General features: G+C 37.2%; 3 protein-coding genes across 3 annotated transcripts in view; 1 reads left to right on the forward strand and 2 right to left on the reverse strand.

The window, feature by feature from the left end:
- Positions 1-9,576, forward strand: part of LOC103505102 (PAN2-PAN3 deadenylation complex catalytic subunit PAN2) — a 29,645-nt gene extending 20,069 nt beyond the window's left edge. The window contains exons 10-18 of the mRNA XM_026820479.1: positions 171-419; positions 804-1,002; positions 1,685-1,891; positions 2,629-2,804; positions 3,103-3,266; positions 3,688-3,920; positions 4,765-4,894; positions 5,179-5,400; positions 8,883-9,576. Coding sequence (XP_026676280.1) covers positions 171-419; positions 804-1,002; positions 1,685-1,891; positions 2,629-2,804; positions 3,103-3,266; positions 3,688-3,920; positions 4,765-4,894; positions 5,179-5,400; positions 8,883-9,165 — 1,863 coding nt within the window. The 3' untranslated portion in view covers positions 9,166-9,576. The remainder of the gene's footprint in view (positions 1-170; positions 420-803; positions 1,003-1,684; positions 1,892-2,628; positions 2,805-3,102; positions 3,267-3,687; positions 3,921-4,764; positions 4,895-5,178; positions 5,401-8,882) is intronic.
- A 695-nt stretch (positions 9,577-10,271) lies between these two features.
- Positions 10,272-14,612, reverse strand: LOC103505097. Its single transcript, XM_008469405.2, has 2 exons — positions 14,149-14,612; positions 10,272-13,337 (listed from the first exon to the last, which is right to left on the reverse strand). Exons 1-2 carry the CDS (start codon positions 14,499-14,501, stop codon positions 12,317-12,319), a joined length of 1,374 nt encoding a protein of 457 aa, XP_008467627.1. The 5' UTR covers positions 14,502-14,612; the 3' UTR covers positions 10,272-12,316.
- A 2,427-nt stretch (positions 14,613-17,039) lies between these two features.
- LOC103505103 overlaps positions 17,040-23,917 on the reverse strand; it is a 30,158-nt gene continuing 23,280 nt past the window's right edge. The window contains exons 2-4 of the mRNA XM_026820482.1: positions 21,988-22,081; positions 20,688-20,788; positions 17,040-17,290 (exon numbers count right to left, since the gene is read on the reverse strand). Coding sequence (XP_026676283.1) covers positions 17,088-17,290; positions 20,688-20,788; positions 21,988-22,064 — 381 coding nt within the window. The 5' untranslated portion in view covers positions 22,065-22,081 and the 3' untranslated portion in view covers positions 17,040-17,087. The remainder of the gene's footprint in view (positions 17,291-20,687; positions 20,789-21,987; positions 22,082-23,917) is intronic.

The raw sequence follows: 23,917 nt of genomic DNA on the forward strand, positions 1-23,917 counted from the left end.
CCGGGCTGGTGTTGGCTCATATTCTCTTCATGAAGATGCTCTTTATTTATATTTGTATCCTCCTCTGTCCCACAGGTGTTATTCTTCATCGAGCCCCTAAGGAAAACCGTCCTGTCTCACTTATGCATATTTATATTTGTATGTAACAACGTTCCTCCTCTGTCCCACAGGTCTTATTCTTCATCGAGCCCCTAAGGAAAACCGTCCTGTCTCACTTATGCAACACAGAGTTCTGTTTATGTTGTGAGCTTTCCTTTCTCTTTCATATGCTCTCTGTAGCCAAAAGTTTACCCTGTCATTCGGGCAATTTTCTGAGAGCATTGAGGAACGCTCATGAAGCTTCAGCTCTAGGCTTGATACTACCTGATCAGAATAACACGGAGTTAAGAAAGAAAACTAACCTCATATATTTGATTCAGGTGAGAAAAGAGTAAGGGAAGGTAAAAACTAACGTATCATCTAGTGGTCAAACGCTCGCCTGGTAATCAGGAGGTTCAAATCTCATCCGTGGCTTGAAATTTCATTGTATATTTTATCAGCTCTAGGCTAGGCTGATCAGAATAACACGGAGTTGAAGAAGAAAACCAACCTCATATTTTTGATTCAGGTGAGAAAGGCGTAAGGGAGAAGAACGCATTACCGTCAGTAGAGAGGAAGTTCCCAGTATGGATTGGTATTTTAATTTTAGCAAGTAGAAGAAATATGTTACTCATGGACTCATTATGGATACCAACAACGCCCACAACATCAAAAATAATAATACTTCCACTAGTTAATGAAATAACACTGTTTACTTTTTACAGAACTGGAACCGCTTTATTCTGCATCAAATTCATTGTGAACTGCTCGAGAGCAAGAGGCGATCATGTAAAGAAGCAGAAAAGATTAAGCAGCAGCAAGCTCCACCCGAAAAACCTGATTTTGTCTTTCGAGATACCGACTTTCCTACGATTGACTTGAAGTCGAGACTAGCAAAATGTCGAGAGAAAAATAAAACTGAAGGTATGTTTTGAAGGTTGAGTCAAAAGAAGACCTTTTTTCTATAAATAGGGGTCCGCTCAATTTGAGCTACAGAGGTGCTAAGCTAAGGGCGAGTTTGAATACTCATTGCATAGTCGAATCGGTTAAGGTTCGCGGTGGTTACGGTGATGACATCATTCATTAAACGATTAACCTCCCAATGAGTATTAAAATTGTTGCGGTTGATCATATGTTAGGGGTATGAAAAAAAAATCTGACAAGAATGAAAAAAAAAAGTAAAAAGACAATTTTTTAAAAGACTTCCATTCGAATTTCTGAAAAAAAAAAACGAAAAAAATGTAAACAAACCGTATTGATTGCGAAATTTGAAGGTTGATCTGGTGAGCCAAACGGTTATAACCGGTTGGAAGATACAATGAGTATTCAAACTCATACGGTGAAATGAATGACGTCACTCATGTAAACAATGAGTATTCAAACGGCATTATTGGACCAAACGGTTCCAACCGGTTGGATAAAATGAGTAAAAAAACTCGCCCTAAGTTGTGCCAGAAGAAAGAAAATATCACTATTTCCATAAAACGCATCAGATGATTATGACTGTGGTAGCCTAGTAGTCAAACGCTCGCCTGGTAATCAGGAGGGCGTGAGTTCAAATCCCATCCGTGGCTTGGAATTTCACAATATCTTCCCATCTTTGCAGATACAGACGAGAAAGGTACTAATGTTGGACCTAGTAGTGACGAACCGTCAAGTACTGCAGCACTTCCAAGTAACGAGGAAACCGAAGTGAGTCGACTATTCGGAAGCAAACAGGTGCACATTAACCGGTGTTTGAAATGCAAGCGTGAGATGAGCAAGGAGTCAAGTTTACTCGTATGTAACCTGGTGTATCCTGAACGGAATGATGGTAAAATAATCATTCAAATATTCAATCCTTCTTTCTAAGGTCCTGATTTCTATTTCCAACAAGCTGTTGTACCCGTGCTTTGCCATCACACACACACACACACCACCACTATACAGAGCGTTCGAAAAGTCTTGGAACCCCTGAATATTTTTTGAATGGCTGAAGATGAGAAGCTGAAATTTGGGTTAGTGTTTTATCTTTTAAATTGCAACTTTTTGAAGTAGTCGCCAAATTTTGGCCGGTGTTAGGGTCGGTCCCAGGGGGGTCAACTACAAAATCTTAAATGGGAACCCCCTGATTGTGATACATCAAATTAAAGGCCTTAAAAAACGCAGTACTTTGATACAAGTTTGAGCTCGATCCAACAACCAGGGCCGGAGTTATGGCCTACTAGCTGAATTCCGTCGCTTCGCTCCGGAATCCCGCTAGTTCATCCCCAGGCATGGCCAAACTTGTGGAAAAGGCATGGCCGAACTTTTTGGTCTGAATTTCAAGCTGAAACATCAAACATGTACCAAAGAATTGAATAAAAAAATCCCGCTTTGACCGATCGCAATAGACTGAAAATGATCCGTTTGTCCATGTAATGTGTATTCACTTCAGATTTTTTGGTCTACCGCACCATTTTGGTCCGGTGCAGTCCGGTCCGTCTAATGTGTAGTCCCTTTTACTGTATACTCCTATTCCTAAATAAAATATTCATATCTTATCGACAATCGGGCTAGGGTGGTGATTTACTTGTATTCGTCTTACAGAAACACCACCTGTCCGAGAACTGACTACTAGCAATCACTTGTATTACACAAACAGCTGGCTCCCCCTACACGTTCTAATCACGTTGCAATCGAGTGGTGAGGTGAACATCAGTAAAGTGGACAAAACTCCGATCGATGAAGTGGCCGCTCAGATAAAAGTAAGTAAATCAAGAGGAGTTAAGTTCAATTCCGGCCGAGGTTCCCTGGAACCTTAAGACCATAAAAAAAAATCTTAATCGAGTCCTTTGAAAAAAGTACGTATTTTTGCTTTCTACCAAATTTCAAGCAATACTTGAGATTTTCATGGTGGCTCCTTGTTGAAAAATGAATAGTTCATCCCTAAAGGGAATTTAGCTAAAAACCACCCTGTAAGTATATGTAAGTTTAAATCAAGATATGTAATATGAAGTCAAACAAGCAAGTGAACATCTTACCGTCGCGTCGATATTTTTACAGGAAGAAAATAATCAAGACAAGAAGCTATACGATCTGTCCGCTGTCGTATGTTATGTGCATGAGGAGAAGAAGAATCTCGTATCCATAATTAACGTTCCGGCATCCTACCACAAGAATCCAAGTCTTCCTAATTCACCTCAGTGGTACATATTCAATGACATCTGGTAAGTATTTTACAATTACCTGCGTTGATGGCTCAGATCGCAGGTCTCAATCCCACTCAAGGCATGTCATTCTGTCAATTATTTGAGAATTTGACCACAGTAACTTTGTCATCTGGATGGTGAAGGTCCATATTAAATACTGTCATAGAAGATTTTAAATTCTGGTGCTCTAGTAACTTTATGAACTTCCAGTCTAAATCAAATAGGAGACATTTTCCCTTATCAAATAATGAGATTTGAGGAAGGAAGGGCATACAATAGTAAAATATATGTGCTAGAACCAATTTCCAGCCTCAGATAAAGAGGGGATACTCTCTAGTTTCTAGGAATTTTGGAGACATACTGTAATGTAGGTAAAGGTCCTTCTAAGCAGCACAAAGGTTTTGTTTGATATTAATATTCTCATATTCTCCATTTGCAGTATTTCTCAAGTGACGGGACAAGAAGCCATCTGGTTCAGTTTAGATTGGAAAATCCCTTGCGTTCTCTACTACACGGAACACTCTCTCATGACCTCGCCTCTCACCACTGAATTCCCGCCTGAACCTATATCACGCGGTGTTTTCTCTGAGGATGTTAGCTTGGCTGAGAATAATCGTGGCTGTAGGGCCATCACATTCACTCCTTTGACTTTGGATGAAACGCCGCAGCCTGGTAATATTGAAGTTTATAACATTGTATATCTTTCATCATCATCATCAGCAGTCAGGATAAGTTGTGCCAGAAGAAAGAAAATATCACTATTTCCATAAAACGCATCAGATGATTATGACTGTGGTAGCCTAGTAGTCAAACGCTCGCCTGGTAATCAGGAGGGCGTGAGTTCAAATCCCATCCGTGGCTTGGAATTTCACAATATCTTCCCATCTTTGCAGATACAGACGAGAAAGGTACTAATGTTGGACCTAGTAGTGACGAACCGTCAAGTACTGCAGCACTTCCAAGTAACGAGGAAACCGAAGTGAGTCGACTATTCGGAAGCAAACAGGTGCACATTAACCGGTGTTTGAAATGCAAGCGTGAGATGAGCAAGGAGTCAAGTTTACTCGTATGTAACCTGGTGTATCCTGAACGGAATGATGGTAAAATAATCATTCAAATATTCAATCCTTCTTTCTAAGGTCCTGATTTCTATTTCCAACAAGCTGTTGTACCCGTGCTTTGCCATCACACACACACACACACACACACACACTCAGCAGTCAGGAAGCTGAGAAAAAAACATTATACCTTCCCCTCTCTCATATTAACATGAGAGTACCAAAAAGTAACACCACTATACAGAGCGTTCGAAAAGTCTTGGAACCCCTGAATATTTTTTGAATGGCTGAAGATGAGAAGCGCAGTCAGGAAGCTGAGAAAAAAACATTATACCTTCCCCTCTCTCATATTAACATGAGAGTACCAAAAAGTAACCCCATTAAAATATTTAGTCAGGTTTATTTTTTGACGTGTAAGTAAATTTTGTTTGACGAAAATCTTGGGCTTGTGTTTTCAGGAGAACTTGTAGCAATGGACGCTGAATTTGTTACTTTGAACCAAGAAGAGTCCGAAATAAGAAGCGGTGGAAAATTGTCTACAGTGAAACCCTCTCATTATTCCGTGGCCAGGATTACATGTGTGCGAGGGTAAGTATTTGGTTGAAAAGTAAATAAGGCAAAGGACCAATTCACAAAGCGTCATGATCTCTGATTTATCTCATTGTTGAAAAACGAAATCAGGAACTATGTACAAAGTGACCAAAATGTATAATAATGCATGTTCTAAAGTTTTTGCTCTCTAAAACTAACTGTGCCAGGAACAAGGAGTTCAAGAAAAACTCGCTCTAAATTTACCTGGGAAAAACCTGGTCCTCCACATTGTAAAAAAAAATATCTCCATAATTTACTTCAAAACCATTTTTCGCTTTCAGACAAGGGCCTCTTGAAGGGACGCCCTTCATTGACGATTACATTGCAACGCAAGAACAGGTTGTAGATTATCTAACGAAATTTTCGGGAATCAAACCCGGAGATCTGGACGTGTCTTGTAGTTCGAAACATTTGACCACTCTAAAGAGTACTTATCTCAAGTTGAGATTCCTGATCGACAATGGAGTCAAATTTGTGGGACACGGCTTGAGCAATGATTTCAGGTATGTCACAATAAGACGTAGAAGTGGCCACATCTAATCAACGCCAATAAGTAGATGGGGCAAAAAAGATCAGATACGTATGTAAACTCCGCCAATGCTATGTAAAAGTAGATTTTCTTCCAACAAAATCTGAGGCATCTTGCATTACTCTGGTATTTGAGGAATGCATCTTCAATATAATGATAACGATAATGACAATGATGGTGATGGTGATGATGATGATGATGATAATAATAATAATAAGAACAATGATAATACTAACAATAATAATAATATTTGTTTAATATTCAGTTTATTATCATTCTTGATTTGATATTTTGATTTTACTTTCATGTAATGATTTAAAATCAAGACTAAAGCCCGTTCTCCCTTTATTCCCAATATAATGTTTAGGTCACCCATCCATTTATTGGCCTTCCTCGGCGTTGCTTAACCTAGAAAACGCTAAAACCGGTCTTAAATTAACGACTGGAGTGTTATCTAAAACTTTCTCGCTTTGAGTTCATAGGTCGTCGCGACAAATTTCAAGATCAGAGCTCATTTGTGTGAAGTGTAAAAAAACCCCAAAAACCAGTTTTTTTGGTTTTTTGGCTTTATGGTTCTCTGGACAAAATTTGCACCACCATTTTCGTGATCCTGGTAAAAAGACCTTTAATTTGATATTTTTGACTTTATGGTTTTCTGGACAAAATTTGCACCACCATTTTCGTGTTCCTGGTAAAAAGACCTTTAATTTGATACATAGGTCGACTAGGTTTGGATAAGTCCTTCTATGGGGACAGACAGACTGACTGACTGACAGACAGACAGACCGACACCGAAGCGAATACGTAGGTCGACCAGGTTTGGATAAGTCCTTCTATGGGAACAGACAGACAGACACACAGACGCCACCGAAGCAAATACAATAGTCCGTCCCTTATACCTTTTTATTACTATTGTAATAATAAAGGAAGGACGGACTAAAAAATATAAGATTCAATTTTTAATTTTGCCATATTCTTCGGTCAATAGGGGAAGCACCCAAAATGGGAAATCCATTTTAATAAGTAATTTATGCTTCAAATATGTCCCACTAATATTCATCTTGAAATTCAGACCCAAAAATGAAATTTAAACTTTCGACCCTGATGGCCTCCGGGGGGTGAAAATTGATGTTTTAAATTTTTATTTTTGGGTCTGGATTTCTATGTGAATCATTAGTGGGACATATTTGAAGCACAAATCACTTATGAAAATGAATTTCCCATTTTGGGTGCTTCCCCTATTGACGGAAAAACATTAAAAAATTAACTAGGCCATAACTCCGGCCCTGGTTATTGGATTGAACTCAAACTTGTATCAAAGAACTACGTTTTTTAAGGCCTTTATTTGATGTATCACAATCAGGGGGTTCTCATTTAAGATTTTGAAGTTGACCCCCCTGGGGCCGACCCTGGCTCCGGCCAAAATTTGGCGACTACATCAAAAAGTTGCATTTCAAAAGATAAAACACTACCCCAAATTTCAGCTTCTCATCTCTATCCATTCAAAAAATATTCAGGGGTTCCAAGATTTTTTGAATGCTCTGTATAATTATTACAGAGTACAAATCCACAAAAAGGTCTAAAAAATGTAGCTTTCTTCAATTTTCGCTTCCGCCTTCTCTCTAACCCAAGCCAAGTTTGATTCGGTTTGTTTACCTATGGATCTCCCCACCACCGGTCAAATTAGCTGATAAAACCGATACCAAAGAGGGTCCGAAGTACATAAAGAAAACCATCAGTACCCGGGCGAGTTTAAACTTTAAAATTTTGGGAGCATAGCGTGTTGATCGGACAGAATGTCCACTCACCACGCTACAACTTTCACAGAAAAGGGGACAATTAAATGAAAATTCTGCTTTCAGAAGACACGGAGATTTCGTTTTGCGACGTCCTTGCTCAGAGTCTTTGTCCAGAACAAACAACCCCCGCCTGGTGCGACCAATGTGAACGATTTCAACCCACACTGCAGAGTAGACGACTCAAATCTTTGCCGCAAATGTTGACCATTAACTGTAACTTGGACAATAATCAGGTACCTTTGTACCTACTTTCCTTCACTATTTCACCTAGAATGCTGAAGTTAAGTATGTAGCACTGTTCTCAATTTGTTCTAGATGTGCAAGAAGAGCGTATTTTGTAGAACTCTAAACTGACCTTGAGTAATGATCAATTTTCCGTGGTGAAGTACGGGCAGCCCATTGAACTTGGAAAGTTCTTTACAACTAACTGTAATTAAAATCACATGAATAGGTAAACTCTTTAATGTGCGAAACACTTTATCAGAAGACGTGAAGGTGTAGGTGTCTGATTCACTCGACCCCTGTAATATGAATGATTTTTCTCGTTCAATCTTAGGACAAAGCATTCTGGCAGAATCAGATGGACATTCTCGTGCGGAAAGTCATGGAAAAGAACCCACCAGAACCTGTGGCAACACCAACGCCACAATTACATTCCAATAAACCATGTCGCTATGGTGTGAACTGTACAAGACCGGACTGTAGGTTCAAACATCCTGGACAGCCACCTCCAGGTGAGTATCAACGAGGACCATGAGACTCTCTAGTGGTCTAGTGTGTCCTGGAACCTCCTGCTTTTTTAGATACACTTGAAAATTTTGTGGTCCTAAAATCATATACAAAACCATCGACCCACACAGATTAAATACTCAGTTCAAATTCTTCATTTTCAGCGAGGGTCGGACCTACATATTATGTTCAAGGCTCCATTGAGGCCGCTTATACAAAGTGTTTATAATCCAATATTCAATCTTAGGACAAAGCATTTAAACACTTTATTTTTGAATAGCTAAAGATGAGGAGCTGAAATTTAGGGTAGTGTTTTATTTTTACTTTCTTTAAAATATCATTTTTTGAAGTAGTCGCCCAAATTCGGCTGAAGCCATGGTTGGCCCCAGGGGGGTCAACTTCAAAATATTAAATAGGACCCCCGAACTGTGACACTCCATGTTAAAGAGCATGAAAAACGAAATTTTTTTCGTTACATGTTTGAGCTCGATCTGACAACCAGGGCCGGAGTTGTGGCCTATTCAAATTTTCAATTTTCGATGTTCTTCCGCCAATAGAGGAAGCACCAAAAATGGGAAATTCATATTGATTTGTGATTGGTGCTTCAAATAGATCCCACTAATTGTTCATATGGAAATTCAGACAAAAAAAAAAAGACATTTATACTTACGGCCCTGATAGCCTCCAGGGGTGAAAATGTAGGTACCTATGTTTTATTTAAATTTTTGGTCTGGACATTTATACTTACGGCCCTGATAGCCTCCAGGGGTGAAAATGTAGGTACCTATGTTTTATTTAAATTTTTGGTCTGGACATTTATACTTACGGCCCTGATAGCCTCCAGGGGTGAAAATGTAGGTACCTATGTTTTATTTAAATTTTTGGTCTGACAATGTCGTTGATCTAAAAACAATTGAATCATTTGCAGGGTAATTAATCTCATGGTACCACTAGAACAAATAATCGACACCGTCCAATTGTTCTATCTCCCCGGACAACGCATGGTATCATTACGTTTCCTAGCGTGGCATTATCTGGGAATGAAAATCCAATCCCAAACTCACGACTCTATTGAAGATGCCAAATCCGCTCTTGAATTGTACAAGGTTTACTTGAAACTGCAGAAAGAAGGCTCGTTTGCGTCGAGTCTGGAAGAGCTGTACGAAATAGGTAAAAGCGTTCAATGGAAAGTGCCGGGAGTGGACAATTAAAAGCAGGACACACAGAATTACGTGCCCCTACCATTACCTTGAAATTAGTTTGTGATTTATTTTGAACTTTTATTGCGACAAAATTATGGTGGATTCTAGTATCCAACTATTGTGAGATTATACCATTCCCAATTATTATTTGATTATTGAACCAACGTTTATTTATTTGCATTTTAAGCAACAAAGGCCATGTGTAATGTGAAACCAACGAATTAATTTAAATAAAAATGGTAAATAATCAAATAATAATAACAGGTCCGTATCCAAAATTTTGTATGGGGGGGGGGTGTTGAAAGGACGGCAGTGAAAGTGTTTAGTTTAGGTTGGATTAAATTTTATTGATCGTCAGTATAGTATACTTTGTACATTGGTGTAGATATTCTCCTAAATAAAACATGAAAAAGTAAAATGGGAAGATGACTGTTTTAATCCATAGTCTTTGAAAATATAATTTTGCGTGTTTTAATAATTATTATTTACTATTACATTTAAAATTCATGAGAAGAAGGTCAAAATGGTTCACCGAAAATCAGAGCTGCCATTTAAATCCGGATTCGGATAAGTTCCAGATTTTGTAAAATCTGAATTTCAGAGGCCGGATCCGAATATCCGAAAATTCTATGGGAAATGTGAATATTTGGAGTTTATAGCTCTACTGAGAAAGATGATAAAATATATCAACATTTAAGTAATACGTAACATACATGGTCTGTTCGGAAAGTAATGAGACTGGTCGCATATTACCTGAACGGGTAACACTAGAATGTTCAGTTCATGTTAGATTGTAATTGTAGCTCAACTTGTCATTACTTATCTCTACAAGTCTCAAATATCTAGCATCAAAACTTTGTCTTCTACGTTATTTCTAGTAAACTGTGTTTTGGGGGTGCGTCGAAAAAAACGAGTGATATTCACTTAGAGCAGCGCTGTGCGATTCGCTTTTGCCTCAGGCTTGGGCATTTTGCGACCAATACTTTCCAGAAGTTACAACAAGCTTATGGGGATGTTGTTTCATCGAGGATACAAGTTTTTCGGTAGTTCAAAGAATTTTCTGATGGGAGAGAGAGGCTTGAAGATGAATCTCGCTATGGACGGCCTTCAACTACCGGTATCAGATGATTGTGTACTTTGACAGCCATGGAATCGTCCACAAAGAGTTTGTACCTCAAAGGCAGATTGTAAATCAACACTTCTACAAGGATATGCTCGAAAAACCACGAGAAAGGGTCCTCAAAGTGAGGCTGAACATCAATGATAGCGGGGTGCTACTCACACGGCAATGACTGTGACCGAGGATTTGGCCAATAAAAACATACCTGCGGCCCCTCAACCTCCATATTCACAAGACTTGAGTCCATGTGATATTTTTCTTTTCCAAAAGTTGAAAAATCAGCTCAACGGACATCACCATGGGACACTGACCAACATAAAAACGGCCATGACCGACCAGCTAAAAGCGACCCAGGAATCGGAGTACCAACACTGCTACGAAGTGTGGAAATCCATCTACAGCGCTGTATGAACTCCCAAGGGTATCACTTTTAAGGAGATCATGTCGAAAATTAGGCAAGTCAAACGAAAAAAAAAATCAGTCTCGTTACTTTCCGAACAGAGAGTAGTATCTACATTCTACACGGAAGAAATGAAATTTACAAAATACCGATCTATAAACAACAAGAGTTCCTGAAAAGTACTTACTGTACTTAAAAAAAGGAACAATATGATTACTTGATGAGATTATTTTATAGTTACAGAAAACAATAAACATTATTATTATCTCATGGGTCGAAAGATTATGGCCGGATAGGAAGAGTGAATGAGGGAATTCCAAATCAAATCTAATATACAGCATGGCTCAGAAGTCCTAGTCGGACCCCTTGTAACTTTTGAATGGCTTGGAATATTGAAGTTCTGTTTTGTTCTAAAGATAGGAAAGGGTTCATGGCAAATTCGATGGTGATGTCAAAATCCAGGTTCGAACCCCAACAGTGGCTCTTTTTGGAAAAAAGTCGTCGTTTCTCAAGAAATTCAAATGAAAACCCCCATTTTTTATTTCATTTTTGAAATCTACGTCGAATTTCATGGGTAACCAAAAAATCTTTTGCTATTATTGGTAAGTGGTAAAAGTTACAAGGGGTTCAGTCCCGCAGTATAGTAGTATACCATTAAATTCGATGGTGATATCAAAATCCCGGTTCAAACCCCGGAAGTGGCACTTTTTTTTATAAAAGTGATCATTTCTCGCGAATTTCAAATGAGGACCCCTGTTTTTTATTTCATTTTCCAATTCTACGTCGAATTTCATGCGAAACCACATAATCTATTGCTATTATTGGTAAGTGGTAAGTACGGCGGGCGTGATTTTTTTTCATCCTGAACAAGGGATGTGATATATTAAATCCGTGTAGTTTTAGGTGAATAACTTGGTGGCATTAGTTTTTCGTTATCTTTCATTTTTGAGGTCTTGGGAATAGGGTGTGTTCAAACTATACCCTTACAACCAAGACCTCTAAAATGAAAGATAACGAAAAACTAATGTCACCACGTTATTCAGCACCTAAAACTACACTGATTTGATATGTCAAGTCAATTGTTCAGGATGAAAAAAATCTCGCCCCCCGTACTTACCACTTACCAATAATAGCAATAGATTATGTGGTTCCCCATGAAATTCGAAAATAAAATAAAAAATAGGGGTTCTCATTTGAAATTCGCGAGAAATGATCACTTTTATACAAAAAGTGCCACTTCAGGGGTTTAAACCGGGATTATGATATCACCATCGAATTTGCCATGGGCCCTTTCCTATCTTTAGAACAAAAGAGAACTTCAATATTCCAAGCCATTCAAAAGTTACAAGGGGTCCGACTAGGACTTCTGAGCCATGCTGTATAACTAATAGTTCTGTGAACTGTAGACCCCACTCAGACTTTTTTTTCCAAAGGAGGATATGAAGACTTTTTCCCAAGCTGAGACAAATGTACATAATTATGAGTGCAATTCGCATCTATTGAAATAGAAAAGAAGGTACCTACCTACAGGTATGTTCATCTTGTAAAATTTTTTGTAAATAGTCAACAGAGCGACTAGAATTTGACTCTTTGAAGATACTTTTTCACAATATTGATGTCTATGAATGAAAGGTCATTTATCAAGAACACATTGGATCCCAAAAATCGGGCGGAGTTGCTGGGTATTTACTGTTATGTCCACATTTTTTAGGCGGAGGTCTTAGTTTCAAGATATCAGGACCATAGCTATCAAGAAAATATTCTCTACAGTCAGGACATCGCCATTGGGAAGTGAAATCCATCTTTTTGTTATATCTAGATTCCCTTGGTAGGAACAACGGTTTTCTTGTACTATTACCCTTACCATTACTTTGGTTACTACAAGATACTGACTTTTCATTTTTAGGCATAGTAATACTTTTTTTGTTTTTATTTAGTGACTGTCTGGAAGATTTCTTGGGTGACATTTCATTATTTCTTTTCATTCTATAACTTTGGCGCGTGTTGATTGATGGTTTATTTTCTCTTTGGGTCTTTTGTGTTGACACAGCGTTTGGTAAAAACAAAGATTCATCAGGGAGTGAGAGTTGGGTGAAGGATTTACCATTGGTGTTTTTATCAGTACTGGAATGACTCTCAAGGCTTGAAGAATGTTTTACCCCAGTTTGACTGTAGGACTGTTTTTTCTCATCTTGTATTTGTGTTTCTTCGATAATGAGTTTCTTTGTCCTTTGGTTAGGAATTTCATTTAGTATTATTTGATTTTCACCTGGTGCAACACCTCCATTATATCCTTCAACTTCAGTGATGTCAATTTTTCCCACTTTCTTCTCTAGAGTTAATTTTGTTTGTTTCAATTTCGATTTGTTAATTGAACTATTTAGCACTTTAAGTTTCCATTTAGTGTTCGGAGCTGAAGGTTCGGTAAAAGTAAAGCTTGAGTCTTTTTTCTCTCGACTGCGAGAAAGTTTTACTCTTCTTTGATTTGAGTCCACAAAGTCATCATCACTGTCAATATTATCCTCCCATATTTTACTTCCATTCAATGTTTGATTATTCTGGCACAATGTTAGCTTGCTCACATTAGTACTGACCTTATTTTCTACAAATTTGTCAACTTCTTTTTCATCCTCTTGATCTTTATGTTCGAACATGGGAAACCTGGAAAGTAGAAAAGGCACAAACTTGGTTATTTTATTTAGGTATAACAAAATCTAAATCACGATTTTTTTTAGCTAAATCCCCTTTAGGTGTGAGCTATTCATTTCTATCAAGTCTCAACTTTGGGTCGGGGATGTGTTTTTTGGGTCACTAGGAAGCTATTCGCTATGAAAACTCATTTTGATATAGTTGCAGCAAAAGTTTGTCACTTGATAACTCAAGAACGGTTAAATATTTTTCAACCAAAGTTGGTACACTGGTAGACCTTGGGTCAGAATAGAACTGTAAAGTTTTGGCCAAATTGATCGAGCGGTGCGCGAGTTATTCACTATTGAAGGTCGGGCAGTTGATTTGGTTTTTGGCTTATATCTCCGGAATCTCAATGTCTGATCTCAATGAAATATTTGTCTGATCTCAATGAAATTTGATATGAATACTAGTGGTTGACCCGTCCTTTGTACGGGACCACCACACACACGCACACCCACCACACACACATCACACACGCACACCCACCACACACACATCACACACGCACACCACACACACATCACACACCCACCACACCCGCACCCACCATACACACAAGGTCGCGCTACGCGCTCCCTGACACGTCCCACAGTGCAGCATAATAGGCATAACTTTGAACCGCCGCCATTTTGAATCAGGATGGAATTGGAAAAAAAGCGCGGGATCCCGCAAATGCGGGATTGCCATCCCTAGCCATATTGCCATGTTTTTTAGTGCCATATTTTGAACTTCTCTGAGCATAACTCATAAAACACTCTGTAGTAACCTACTTAATACAAACCTAGTTTCGTCGTTCTGGTAATTGTTTTTATTTTGCTCTGCAATATCTCGTTTCCTGTTCTCAGCTGATGAATTAGATTCCTTGCTGTTAAAATCATCACCACCCAAATTCTTCTTGATTTTATCAATGCCATTATTTGCTTCTATTGTAGCAGACAACTGCTGGTCACTGATTCCTAAGCGAGATCGGAGCTTAGGTTTAGTGATAATTGACGGACTTTTGTCCACTATCTCAACATTATTTTCCCTCATGTCATCCACCACTGCTTTGTTTCTCAAGTGCAGAGGAGAGGCAGATTTGACTATCTGATTTTCATCTTTCTTTAGTTTGGTTGATCTCTGAGACTGGTTCATCTCAGAAGATTGCTGTATCAGTTTTCTTCTTTTACTGGGGGTTTCATGTTGTATGGGACTATTTTCGTTTGAAAGCTGTAGAAATAAAAAAACCAAGTGAAGTTTTAAATTATCCTGTATTTTCATTTACGTAAGAATTTAATATGTAAATTGCAGTTTGTGTTATTATGTCACAACTTTGGTGCTCATTGCAGCATTGTAGGATTTTTCCAATATCTCAATAATCCTAAAATCCAATGTTTACCTACCATGCTGGCACCGGTCGCTCGCGCATTATATTACATAGCTACTCATTTTCCTCACGAGGCTGAGTGGGCCCCGCAACACCCAGTCACGGTATCAATCATTTGCATGATACAAATTTCTTGACCCCGCCGGGAATCGAACCCGGGTCTCCCGCGTGCAAGGCGAGCGCAGTGACCACTACGCCATGGGAGCTGACAAAGAAGACTACTTTTATGATCAAGGAGTGTCTTAGGGATCTGTTATTCTTTACAAAATAGGGGTTTTAGGGTTGATTCCTTAGGGTTAAAGTTAAATGAACGAAAAATACCTCTTGAGCACAAATAGCGGCACCCATCAGATTAACTGTCGTGTGGTATGATGTTATCGGATTTTCTAGGGTGTTACAATTTTAAACCTTTGAACCTTTTTTTCTAGGGTGTTACAATTTTATCAAAAGAAAGGACGGTAATAAAATCAGGTAGGTGAAGACACTGCGCAAATATCCGTCCCCCTTTTGATTTTCGGGCACTTTGCTTTTCCTTTGTTCTTTGGAAGCGACCCGTTTGACACGTGCGTACAATAGGGCGATCTTAAGAGGGATTAAAATCGGGTTGTAAAACGAGAAACAAAGAACCTAAAATGACACCCAAGTGTTCACAACTACAAGAGTGTCCCAAGCAAGTCTGGACTCGTAATCGTTTTTTTATTTATTTTATTTTATTTATTTATTTTTTTAAGAGGTTTGACAGAGGGAACTGTAACTGCTATGGTCTTATCGTAAAAGTTTTTGAGTATTTTTTGACCAGTTTGAATGTTCAGTCCAAGCTGGGAATCCAAAGAAAATGGCTCTGGTAATTACCTATTGTTTTTAACCAAATATGGGGGTATAATAATAACTGCTACTTGCGAATACTAAATGAAAAGGATCTTTTGAAGAAGTATTGGTGGCTATTTGAGACACAGAAGTTTGTTCTCGGGGTGACGGTGACTCATCTTGGTTGGGTAGTTGTAGTTGGGTTCAATAGAGAGATTTCGCATCCTTCCCATAATAATCCCCATAACGCAAGCCCATGTCGATATAGACGCCATGTTCTTTTATCATGTTTTTAGATTTAGCAAAGCGTGCGAAAACCAAAATACGATAACCCAAGCGAACCTAGCGGACGCTCAAGTAATCATACCATTTATTTGTTCAATGTTTTGTCTTGTACTGATTAAGGAAATTAATAACAAATTATTCAAATCATTTTTTGAATTAATTAATTAAAAACAAGAAACAATGATTTTTTAAAATTATTTATTTGTTTTCTCAATTTAATTATTCCACCGTGTTCTTTATCTGTTACGTTCTTTTTTGTACAAATAAAACGACAGGTAAAAAAAGAACATAACAGATAACGAAGAAAAGAAAATAATGATAATTAATTATTACATAAAAAATAAGTTTGTTGTTATGTTTTTGTTTTTAATCAATTTCTGAATTAATTAAGGTACCTACCTACATCAAAAAATTTCAGTCAAAATTAATTTCCCCTTCAAAAATGTAAAATAACCGTGATCTATTCAAAAAGAATTTAAATTTACGCGCGTTTCTAACATGGGAATTTCATCATCGTAATACGAAATGTATAAAAAAAAATCCCCATGTTCAAGCCAAAACATCGTAACTCCGATCCCCGTGTTCAAAACCCCATAATGTGTGTCATGCGCAGAAACCAAAACTCGTCGAACATTGGACCCGATACCCAAAAAACAGGATGCGAAATCTCTCTAATAATGCAAAAGAGTAAACAAAAGGATTAAAGGTTAAAGGAACCATGTAAAAGAAATGTCCCCCCAAACTTCAAATCATGAGTGAGGTCACTGGTCCCTAGAAAGAGTAGAAAGAGTTTTTTTTTTTTTTTTTTTACCATACTTTGAAATTTAAACAATGAGTGCATACTAATAGTTCACTAAGTAATTCAGAAGTCCTGTCCTTGTAATTTTGCATGCAAAGTAATAATAATAAGTTCATTGTTAACATTCAGAATCCTTTACAGACTTTTCTTTATATTCTTTATAATATCCCTCTAAGTACAGTAAGAAGTGAAAGGTTTCATGTAAAAGGGCCTATGTGTAAGAAAACATAATTCTGGGATAAATTTCCACATCACTGTATTAAAATGTCTCTCCTGAAAAGTAGCAAAAATCACATAGGCCGTTCTTCTTGGGAACGATTCAATTAACGGAATCGGTAGGGTTTTTGGAGGGTGAAAAATCCTTTCGTAGGTTTCGAACTACGCCTCTGTTTGAAAGCAAGAGGACCTAGGTGGCACCTAGGAAAAGTAACAATCACCTCTATTGTAGTATTAGCCACTGGCGTCATTCCAAAATCACTGCATCAAAGCCGGGAGAAGCACTCAACATCAATATTTTTTTGTGCAACGAGCTACTTGTCTTTAAACTTAATCCTACCTCTTCAACATCTCCTTGTAATGGATAATCCTTTTTGTCACTGTTCATACCTTGAGATCCTTCTGTTGCTATCAGGTTTGATTTCATAGTATTGGTATGCAACAGACTTGCTGGAAAAAAGGCAGTAAAGCTTTCTAAAACTTTGAAAAAGATACCTAGCGCATTTATTTACTTCTTTGAAACTGCGATTAAAAAAATAATAATAATAATAATAAAAGAGAGAAGAAGCTGTTATTCTTACCTGATGATTGTTGAATTATTATCAAGAAAAATAATAGAAAGTAAAAATATGGGAGACTTGATTGTATGTACTAGTGTAGAGTACACTTTTTAAATCACGACCGTCATTGTCAATACCTTCACTACTTGGAGGCGATTTCTCATTTATCACACTATGTACATACTACCTACTTACATGCATACAACGCACAGCACGTGAACCACAGAGACCCAACAATAATATTATACCGGATATACCCCAATACAGACATACCTGGTCAAACTTTCCACCTTTACCACCCAATACCTATACAATATACAGGGTGGTTCGTGATTTGCGAACCACGCTTATATCTCAGAAACGTCTGGGAATTAAGGAATGAAATAAACGGCATCATGTAGATGAAATTTTGATAATTAAAATGGCTTTTTTTAAATTTGCAATTTTTATTGCAAAACGGCCCGTTTTTTGCCAAATATAGGTCACTCTTATGGGAACCCCCATTTTTTATTTAATTTTTGGAATCAGCATAAAATTTTAATTAAAAAAATGTATTCACTCGAAAAAATTTGCTCTACAAAAATTCTGTACACTGTGAGAAAGAAAAACAATTTCTTAATTATTTCTTTAGTTTTTGTATTATTACACAAATCGCGATTTTGTGTGCGTCAGTGACCCCAGATATGATAAACAACGCAGTTGGTCCTGAGTTAAGAGCGAAGAATGCGTTACTCTGTACAAACAAATGGATCTCATTTTGAACAGCTTTTATAAATTTGTTTGTTGTTGTTGATTGTTGTTGAAATTGTTAATTGTTAAAGTAACAAAAGCAAATTTTGAATTTTGATGGCTTATCTGTGCAGAAGAATCCAAAAAGGTACTGAATTTTACTTCAAAGATTGATTTCGAACAGACTTGGGGACATTATTTTTTGAAAAAATTGCCAGCAGTGCAGTTTACACTTGTTTATTTTTTGTCAAGTTTTGGTTTACAGTTAATTGTTAAATAAAATACAATAGATTCACCTTACTGATCAATTTTGCAGCCTCTCAGGTTTAGTGATGGGACTCGAGTGAGATTTTTCAACTCGATTATTTTCCAACTCGAGTTGTAACTCGAGTGGAAATTAATCGAGTTGAATATTTATTCCTGGAAATTACACCGCGCCGCGCCGATTTCTCACTCGAGAGTCGAGTAGGCGAGCGAGTCGTAGATATTCGGGTTTTCGTTCGGAAACTCTCGGCATACGGGTATACCACTATACCCCTCCCCCTCTTCAGTTCTCTTTCTTGCATCATCATCTAGTAAGAGGCAAGAGGGGGGTAGTGAATCATTCAACTCGTTCAAACGAATAGTTTTTCTGACGAATAGATTTGTACTCGAATAGAAACTGTATGCTGCAATAATATGTGGCGAGTGCGCGAGTGAACTCGGGTCAGAGAACCCAATGAATAGTTGTTCCACTCGAGTGGAACAAAATAATAATCGAGTGCACTCCTCAGGTTGTGGTTATATACCGGGTTGGGGAAGGCAAGGTTGGTAAACTTACCTTGTTTTTAGTCCGTCTTATAAAAAGGTATAAGGGATGGACTACATATTGTATTTGCTTCGGTGTTGTCTGTCTGTGCCCATAGAAGGACTTATCCAAACCTGGTCGACCTAGGTATATATCAAATTAAAGGTCTTTTTACCAGGAACATGAAAATGGTGGTGCAAATTTTGTTTAGAGAACCATAAAGCCAAAAAACTGGTTTTGGGGGGGATTTTTTTCACATTTTCTCACACAAATGAGCTCTGATCTTGAAATTTGTTGCGATGACCTACAAACTCAAAGCAAGAAAGCTTTAGATAACACTTCAGTCATTGATTTAAGACCAGTTTTAGTGTCACCTATGTTAAGCTATGCCGAGCAAGGTCAATAAATGGATGGGTGACTTAAACCTTATATTGGGAATAAAGGGAGAACAGGCTCTAGTCTTGATTTTAAATCATTATTACATGAAAGTAAAATCGAAAAATCAAATCAAGAATAATAATAAACTGAATATTAAACAAATTAGGTAGGTAGTAGGTACATAGGTACTGATTTTCTTTAATCACAATCAAATAAACTACGGGCTAAAAAATTCCTGGAGGGACGGACCCAGCTTGTTAAGTTACCACCCCCATGCCAAACTGTAGAAACAATATCCTGCCTCACCTAGTTCAAGCTCATCTCAACCCGGTACATAACAATAATTAATTATGTAATACTAATGAAGACATACCTGAAAAAACCTTCTTTACATTGTTTTTTAGATCTTCCACTTCAGAAATCAAGTGATCCATTTCACCTACGATTTGGGAGTGAATAACTATGATTTTGGCTTTCAAATTTGAAGATTTTCCTGATAAACTCATGGTGAGGTCATAACGAGTAGAATAAATTGAATTGATCAAGTGCAAGAAGTGCAAGTCACAAGTCACAAGTCATAAATCCTTCAAATCAACTTCTTTTAAAAACATAAAAACTTTACGAACTTTACGTTTAACGTTTAACCAGTGTTGCCAGATGGAAAAAAAAAAATCTGGTGTGAACATCACACGACTTTAAAAACTTTACGAACTTTACGTTTAACGTTTAACCAGTGTTGCCAGATGGAAAAAAAAAAATCTGGTGTGAACATCACACGACTTTCTATTACATTTGCGGAATACGTATTTGAAAAAAAAAATTAAATTTTTCTAAGTCTCGAGCCTGAGCCGCCTACGGCGGCCGATTTTTGGTCGAAAATTTCCTATCTTAAAATACTCCCCGTGTAATGAGAGATCATTAAAAAGTGTCCAAAAATTGAACTTTTTTTTTTTGAAAAATTTTCTATCGACCGCCTACGGCGGCCAATTTTCGACCAAAAATTTTCTATCTTCAAATACTCCCCGTGTAATGAGGGATCATTAAAAAGTGTCCAAAAATTGAACTTTTTTTTTTAATATTTTTCCGTCCAAAATCGACCGCCTACGGCGGCCAATTTTCGACCAAAAATTTCCTATCTTAAAATACTCCCCGTGTGATAAGGAATCATATAAATAAGGAAAGTAAAAATGTGTGACCTACTCATTTACTTGTATGTCCTCTGTTGGAGAAACCCTGCACGGAGCTAGATCTTTTGCATGCAAATTACACGGCCATCCAGACCGCTCTTTTCTGGATGGACAAGATTTGACGACCGAGCTGGACACGGAAAGTAAAGTAAGTAGTGTGACCTACAGGATTTGGGTAAGTCTTGTGTAATCATGATTCTACTCACCTATGTTGTTCATTTTCCGTTCATATTGCTTGAGCTTTCTAGTTTCTCTGAATAGCAACCCTTCCAACTGAGCACATTTTTTACAACCTTCTTTTTCTTTTCTAAAAAAAAAAAAAAAAAAAAAAAAAAAATTTGATGTCAAAAACCAGCTTCGAACCCCGGAAGTGGCACTTTTTGGATAAAAGTTGTCATTTCTCAATAAATTCAAATGAGAACGCCTATTTTCTTTGTTTCATTGTTGATTCTACATCAAATTTAATAAGGAACCAAATAATCTTTTGCTATTATTGGTAAGTGGTATGTACGGGAGGATTTTTTTTTTTTTTTTTAACCTGAGCAAAGAATGTGACATATGTGACCTGAGCAAAGAATGTGACATATCAAATCCATGTAGTAAGGTGCTGAAATGCTGCTGAATAACATGGTGACATTAGTTTTTCAATATCTTATATTTTCGAGGTCTTGGGTATAAGGGGGTGTTAAAAATATACCCTTACACTCAAGACCTCAAAAATATAAGATAATGACAAATTAATGTCACCACGGTACTCACTCAGCACCTAAAACTACACCGATTTGATATGTCACATCCCTTCTTCAGGATGAAAAAAATCTCGCCCCCCATACTTACCATTTACCTTAAAATGGGTTGAAAAAAAGAATAGGTTCTGAATTCATAAATGAATTGTTCATGTTTTTTATATTAAATATAAATTTTCAAGATTCTTTAAATGCTGTTTTTTTTCCTATAATCCTATATGGTCAGAATTTTGTTGTCTTCAATTGTAAATTGTCTAAAAGATGTCTTTTAGGAGCCTTTGATCCGTTGACAAATGACATCCTTGTAAAGTGATACCTATTTGTGACTGATCTGGGAAAATTCTATACAAATCCATGGATTTTGGTGAATGCTTTTGACCCATGGATTTTCAATGGAAAATTTTCCATATCAAAATACTCCCTATGTAAAGGGATCATTTCAATTCATTTTTTTCTGAAAAATGAATTTTTTTTTATTTTTTTTTCTAATACCTGAGCTGCCAATGGCAGCCGATTTTTGGTGGAAAATTTTCCATCTCAAAATACTCCCAGCATGTAATAAGACTAATAAGGGATCATTTAAAGTGTCTGAATTGAACTTTTTTTTTTAGTATACACCCACCATCTCCAATGCAAGGACTTTCTATCAGAGGCCCTGGTCCTGGGAATATGAAAAAAAAAATCCAGCAACCCAAGCCACAAGGAGTGCTGAAAATATAAATCTGGACCTAAATATAGTTTAATCTGTTACATTACATACCTAAGATAATTTTGACACTCATTCACAAGCATCATCTTCTCTTTGAGGACATCCTTTAGTCTGTCTTCAACATCCATACATTCTTGTGTAAAATCTGAAAGTGAATTTACAATCTGTATTAATTAAAGTAATGAGTAGGTATTAGATATTCATTTAAAAGATAAGGGGTGACTCTACTAGGACATTTTTCAAAATATTAGTCATGTTTTATTTTTTTATTTATCCTAGGCACATACAGAACACCCACACCAACATGGGTTTATAAACAATAGGTCTACCTCATCTAATCTTTTGAAATTTCAAACTTACTGCACGGAGGCTATTGAAAATAAATCAAAACAAATAGATTTTTTTTTTTTTTACGGCGATATATTTAAAGCGTACAACCAATGTCACCATGACAAGTAAACTCTATGATGTTGGTCTATTGAGGTCTTTGATGGAATTTTTAGCTTCTTATCTTGACAGGAGAGAACATAGAGTACAACATAAGAAAGCTCTATCAGAACCATTCTACCCTCCATCTTCTATCCCACAAGGGAGTAAATTGAGTGGTTTAAAATTCATTGTTATGATCAATGGTATACAGCAGGTGATAAAACATTCTCAGTTTGAATTATATGCCGATGATATCAAGCTTTATAAAACTATTAACAGTCTTGAGTGATCTATGGGATTTCAAGAGGACCTCAATGCTTGTCAACTTTGGTTGCTACAAAACAAACTAAAATATCATCCCAGTAAATGCGAAATCAAGACCATAACAAACAGGAAACAAAATATTATAGAACTAACGTATAACATAGAAAATACACCTATACCCAGAGTAAACCAAAAGAAAGATCTAGGGGTTATATTCCAAAAGCAATTTGAATTTCGACCAGCACATAAACAAAATAGTAAGTAAAAGCAATCAAATCCTAGGTTTCATACAACGAAATACTAAATATTTCTCAAATATAGATACTATGCTTCTCCTTTACTCTGCATACATAAGATCAAAGCTTGACTATGCCTGTAATATCTGGTCCCCTACAAGAAACAAGCAGGGTCCGTCCCTCCAGGAATTTTTTAGCTCGTAGTGATTAAAGAAAATCAGTACCTATGTACCTACCTAATTTGTTTAATATTTAGTTTATTATTATTCTTGATTTGATTTTTTGATTTTACTTTCATGATTGTCACCTATATAAAAAATTAAAAATACAATTCAGAAGCCTAGTAATCCATTGTCAAACATTTAGTGTTTTTCGGCGCCAAAATGTCATTTCTTCCATCCATTGTACAGGTAATGTATTTTGGTTCGAAAATAAATCATCAGTTGGCCAAGCATTCGCGTCTTTCTGCACACTTCATCTATCATCTTATTTGAGTAGGTGACACTCACGTGGTTTCCGTTCTCATATCCCCCCCCCCATCATAAGGTTCTTCCTATTTCTGAAAACAATTTTGATTTTGTCATGTAAAAAATGAAGCTCAGTCATTCAGCATTCAGTCGTACTTTGGATTTCCGGTGACTGTCTGACTACTGTCTGTATCTAGTAATTAGTGACATAAACATGGCTGTTCGCAGTTTGAAGTAGATTCACTTTGTAGTATGAGAGCACTGATGAGTGTGCAAAAAGTTACTTTCTTGAAGTCACGGACCCCCCATAAAACTTCTATTTGAGGGGTTTTAGGTAGTTTGGGGGGGGGGGGTTTTAATCTCATAACTTTTTCGATAACTCTAAATATTTATTGAAAACCTTCAAGAAGCGGTTAATTCCGCCTATGGGCGGAGCCCAGTGCAACTTTTGCCGATTTTTAGATCTTTCCCTTAACTTACTCATCAAGACCTAGCTAGCCAGCCTAGTTAGCTTAGTTGGTAGTGCGTCTGCCTTGTAAGCGCTAGGCCGCGGGTTCGATTCCCGCCCGGGGCGGGTTTTATCCT

The sequence above is a fragment of the Diaphorina citri genome, unplaced genomic scaffold (assembly GCF_000475195.1).
Source record: "Diaphorina citri unplaced genomic scaffold, Diaci psyllid genome assembly version 1.1 scaffold150, whole genome shotgun sequence".
NCBI classification, from domain to species: domain Eukaryota; kingdom Metazoa; phylum Arthropoda; class Insecta; order Hemiptera; family Psyllidae; genus Diaphorina; species Diaphorina citri.

What these genes read in the sequence shown, in the direction of transcription:
- LOC103505097 (XM_008469405.2), bottom strand. Translation starts at nt 14,501, where the DNA reads ATGAACCAGTCTCAGAGATCAACCAAACTAAAGAAAGATGAAAATCAG. An exon ending in TACCAGAACGACGAAACTAG is followed by an intron (nt 13,338 to 14,148) that starts GTTTGTATTAAG and finishes TCTACTTTCCAG; the next exon opens with GTTTCCCATGTTCGAACATA.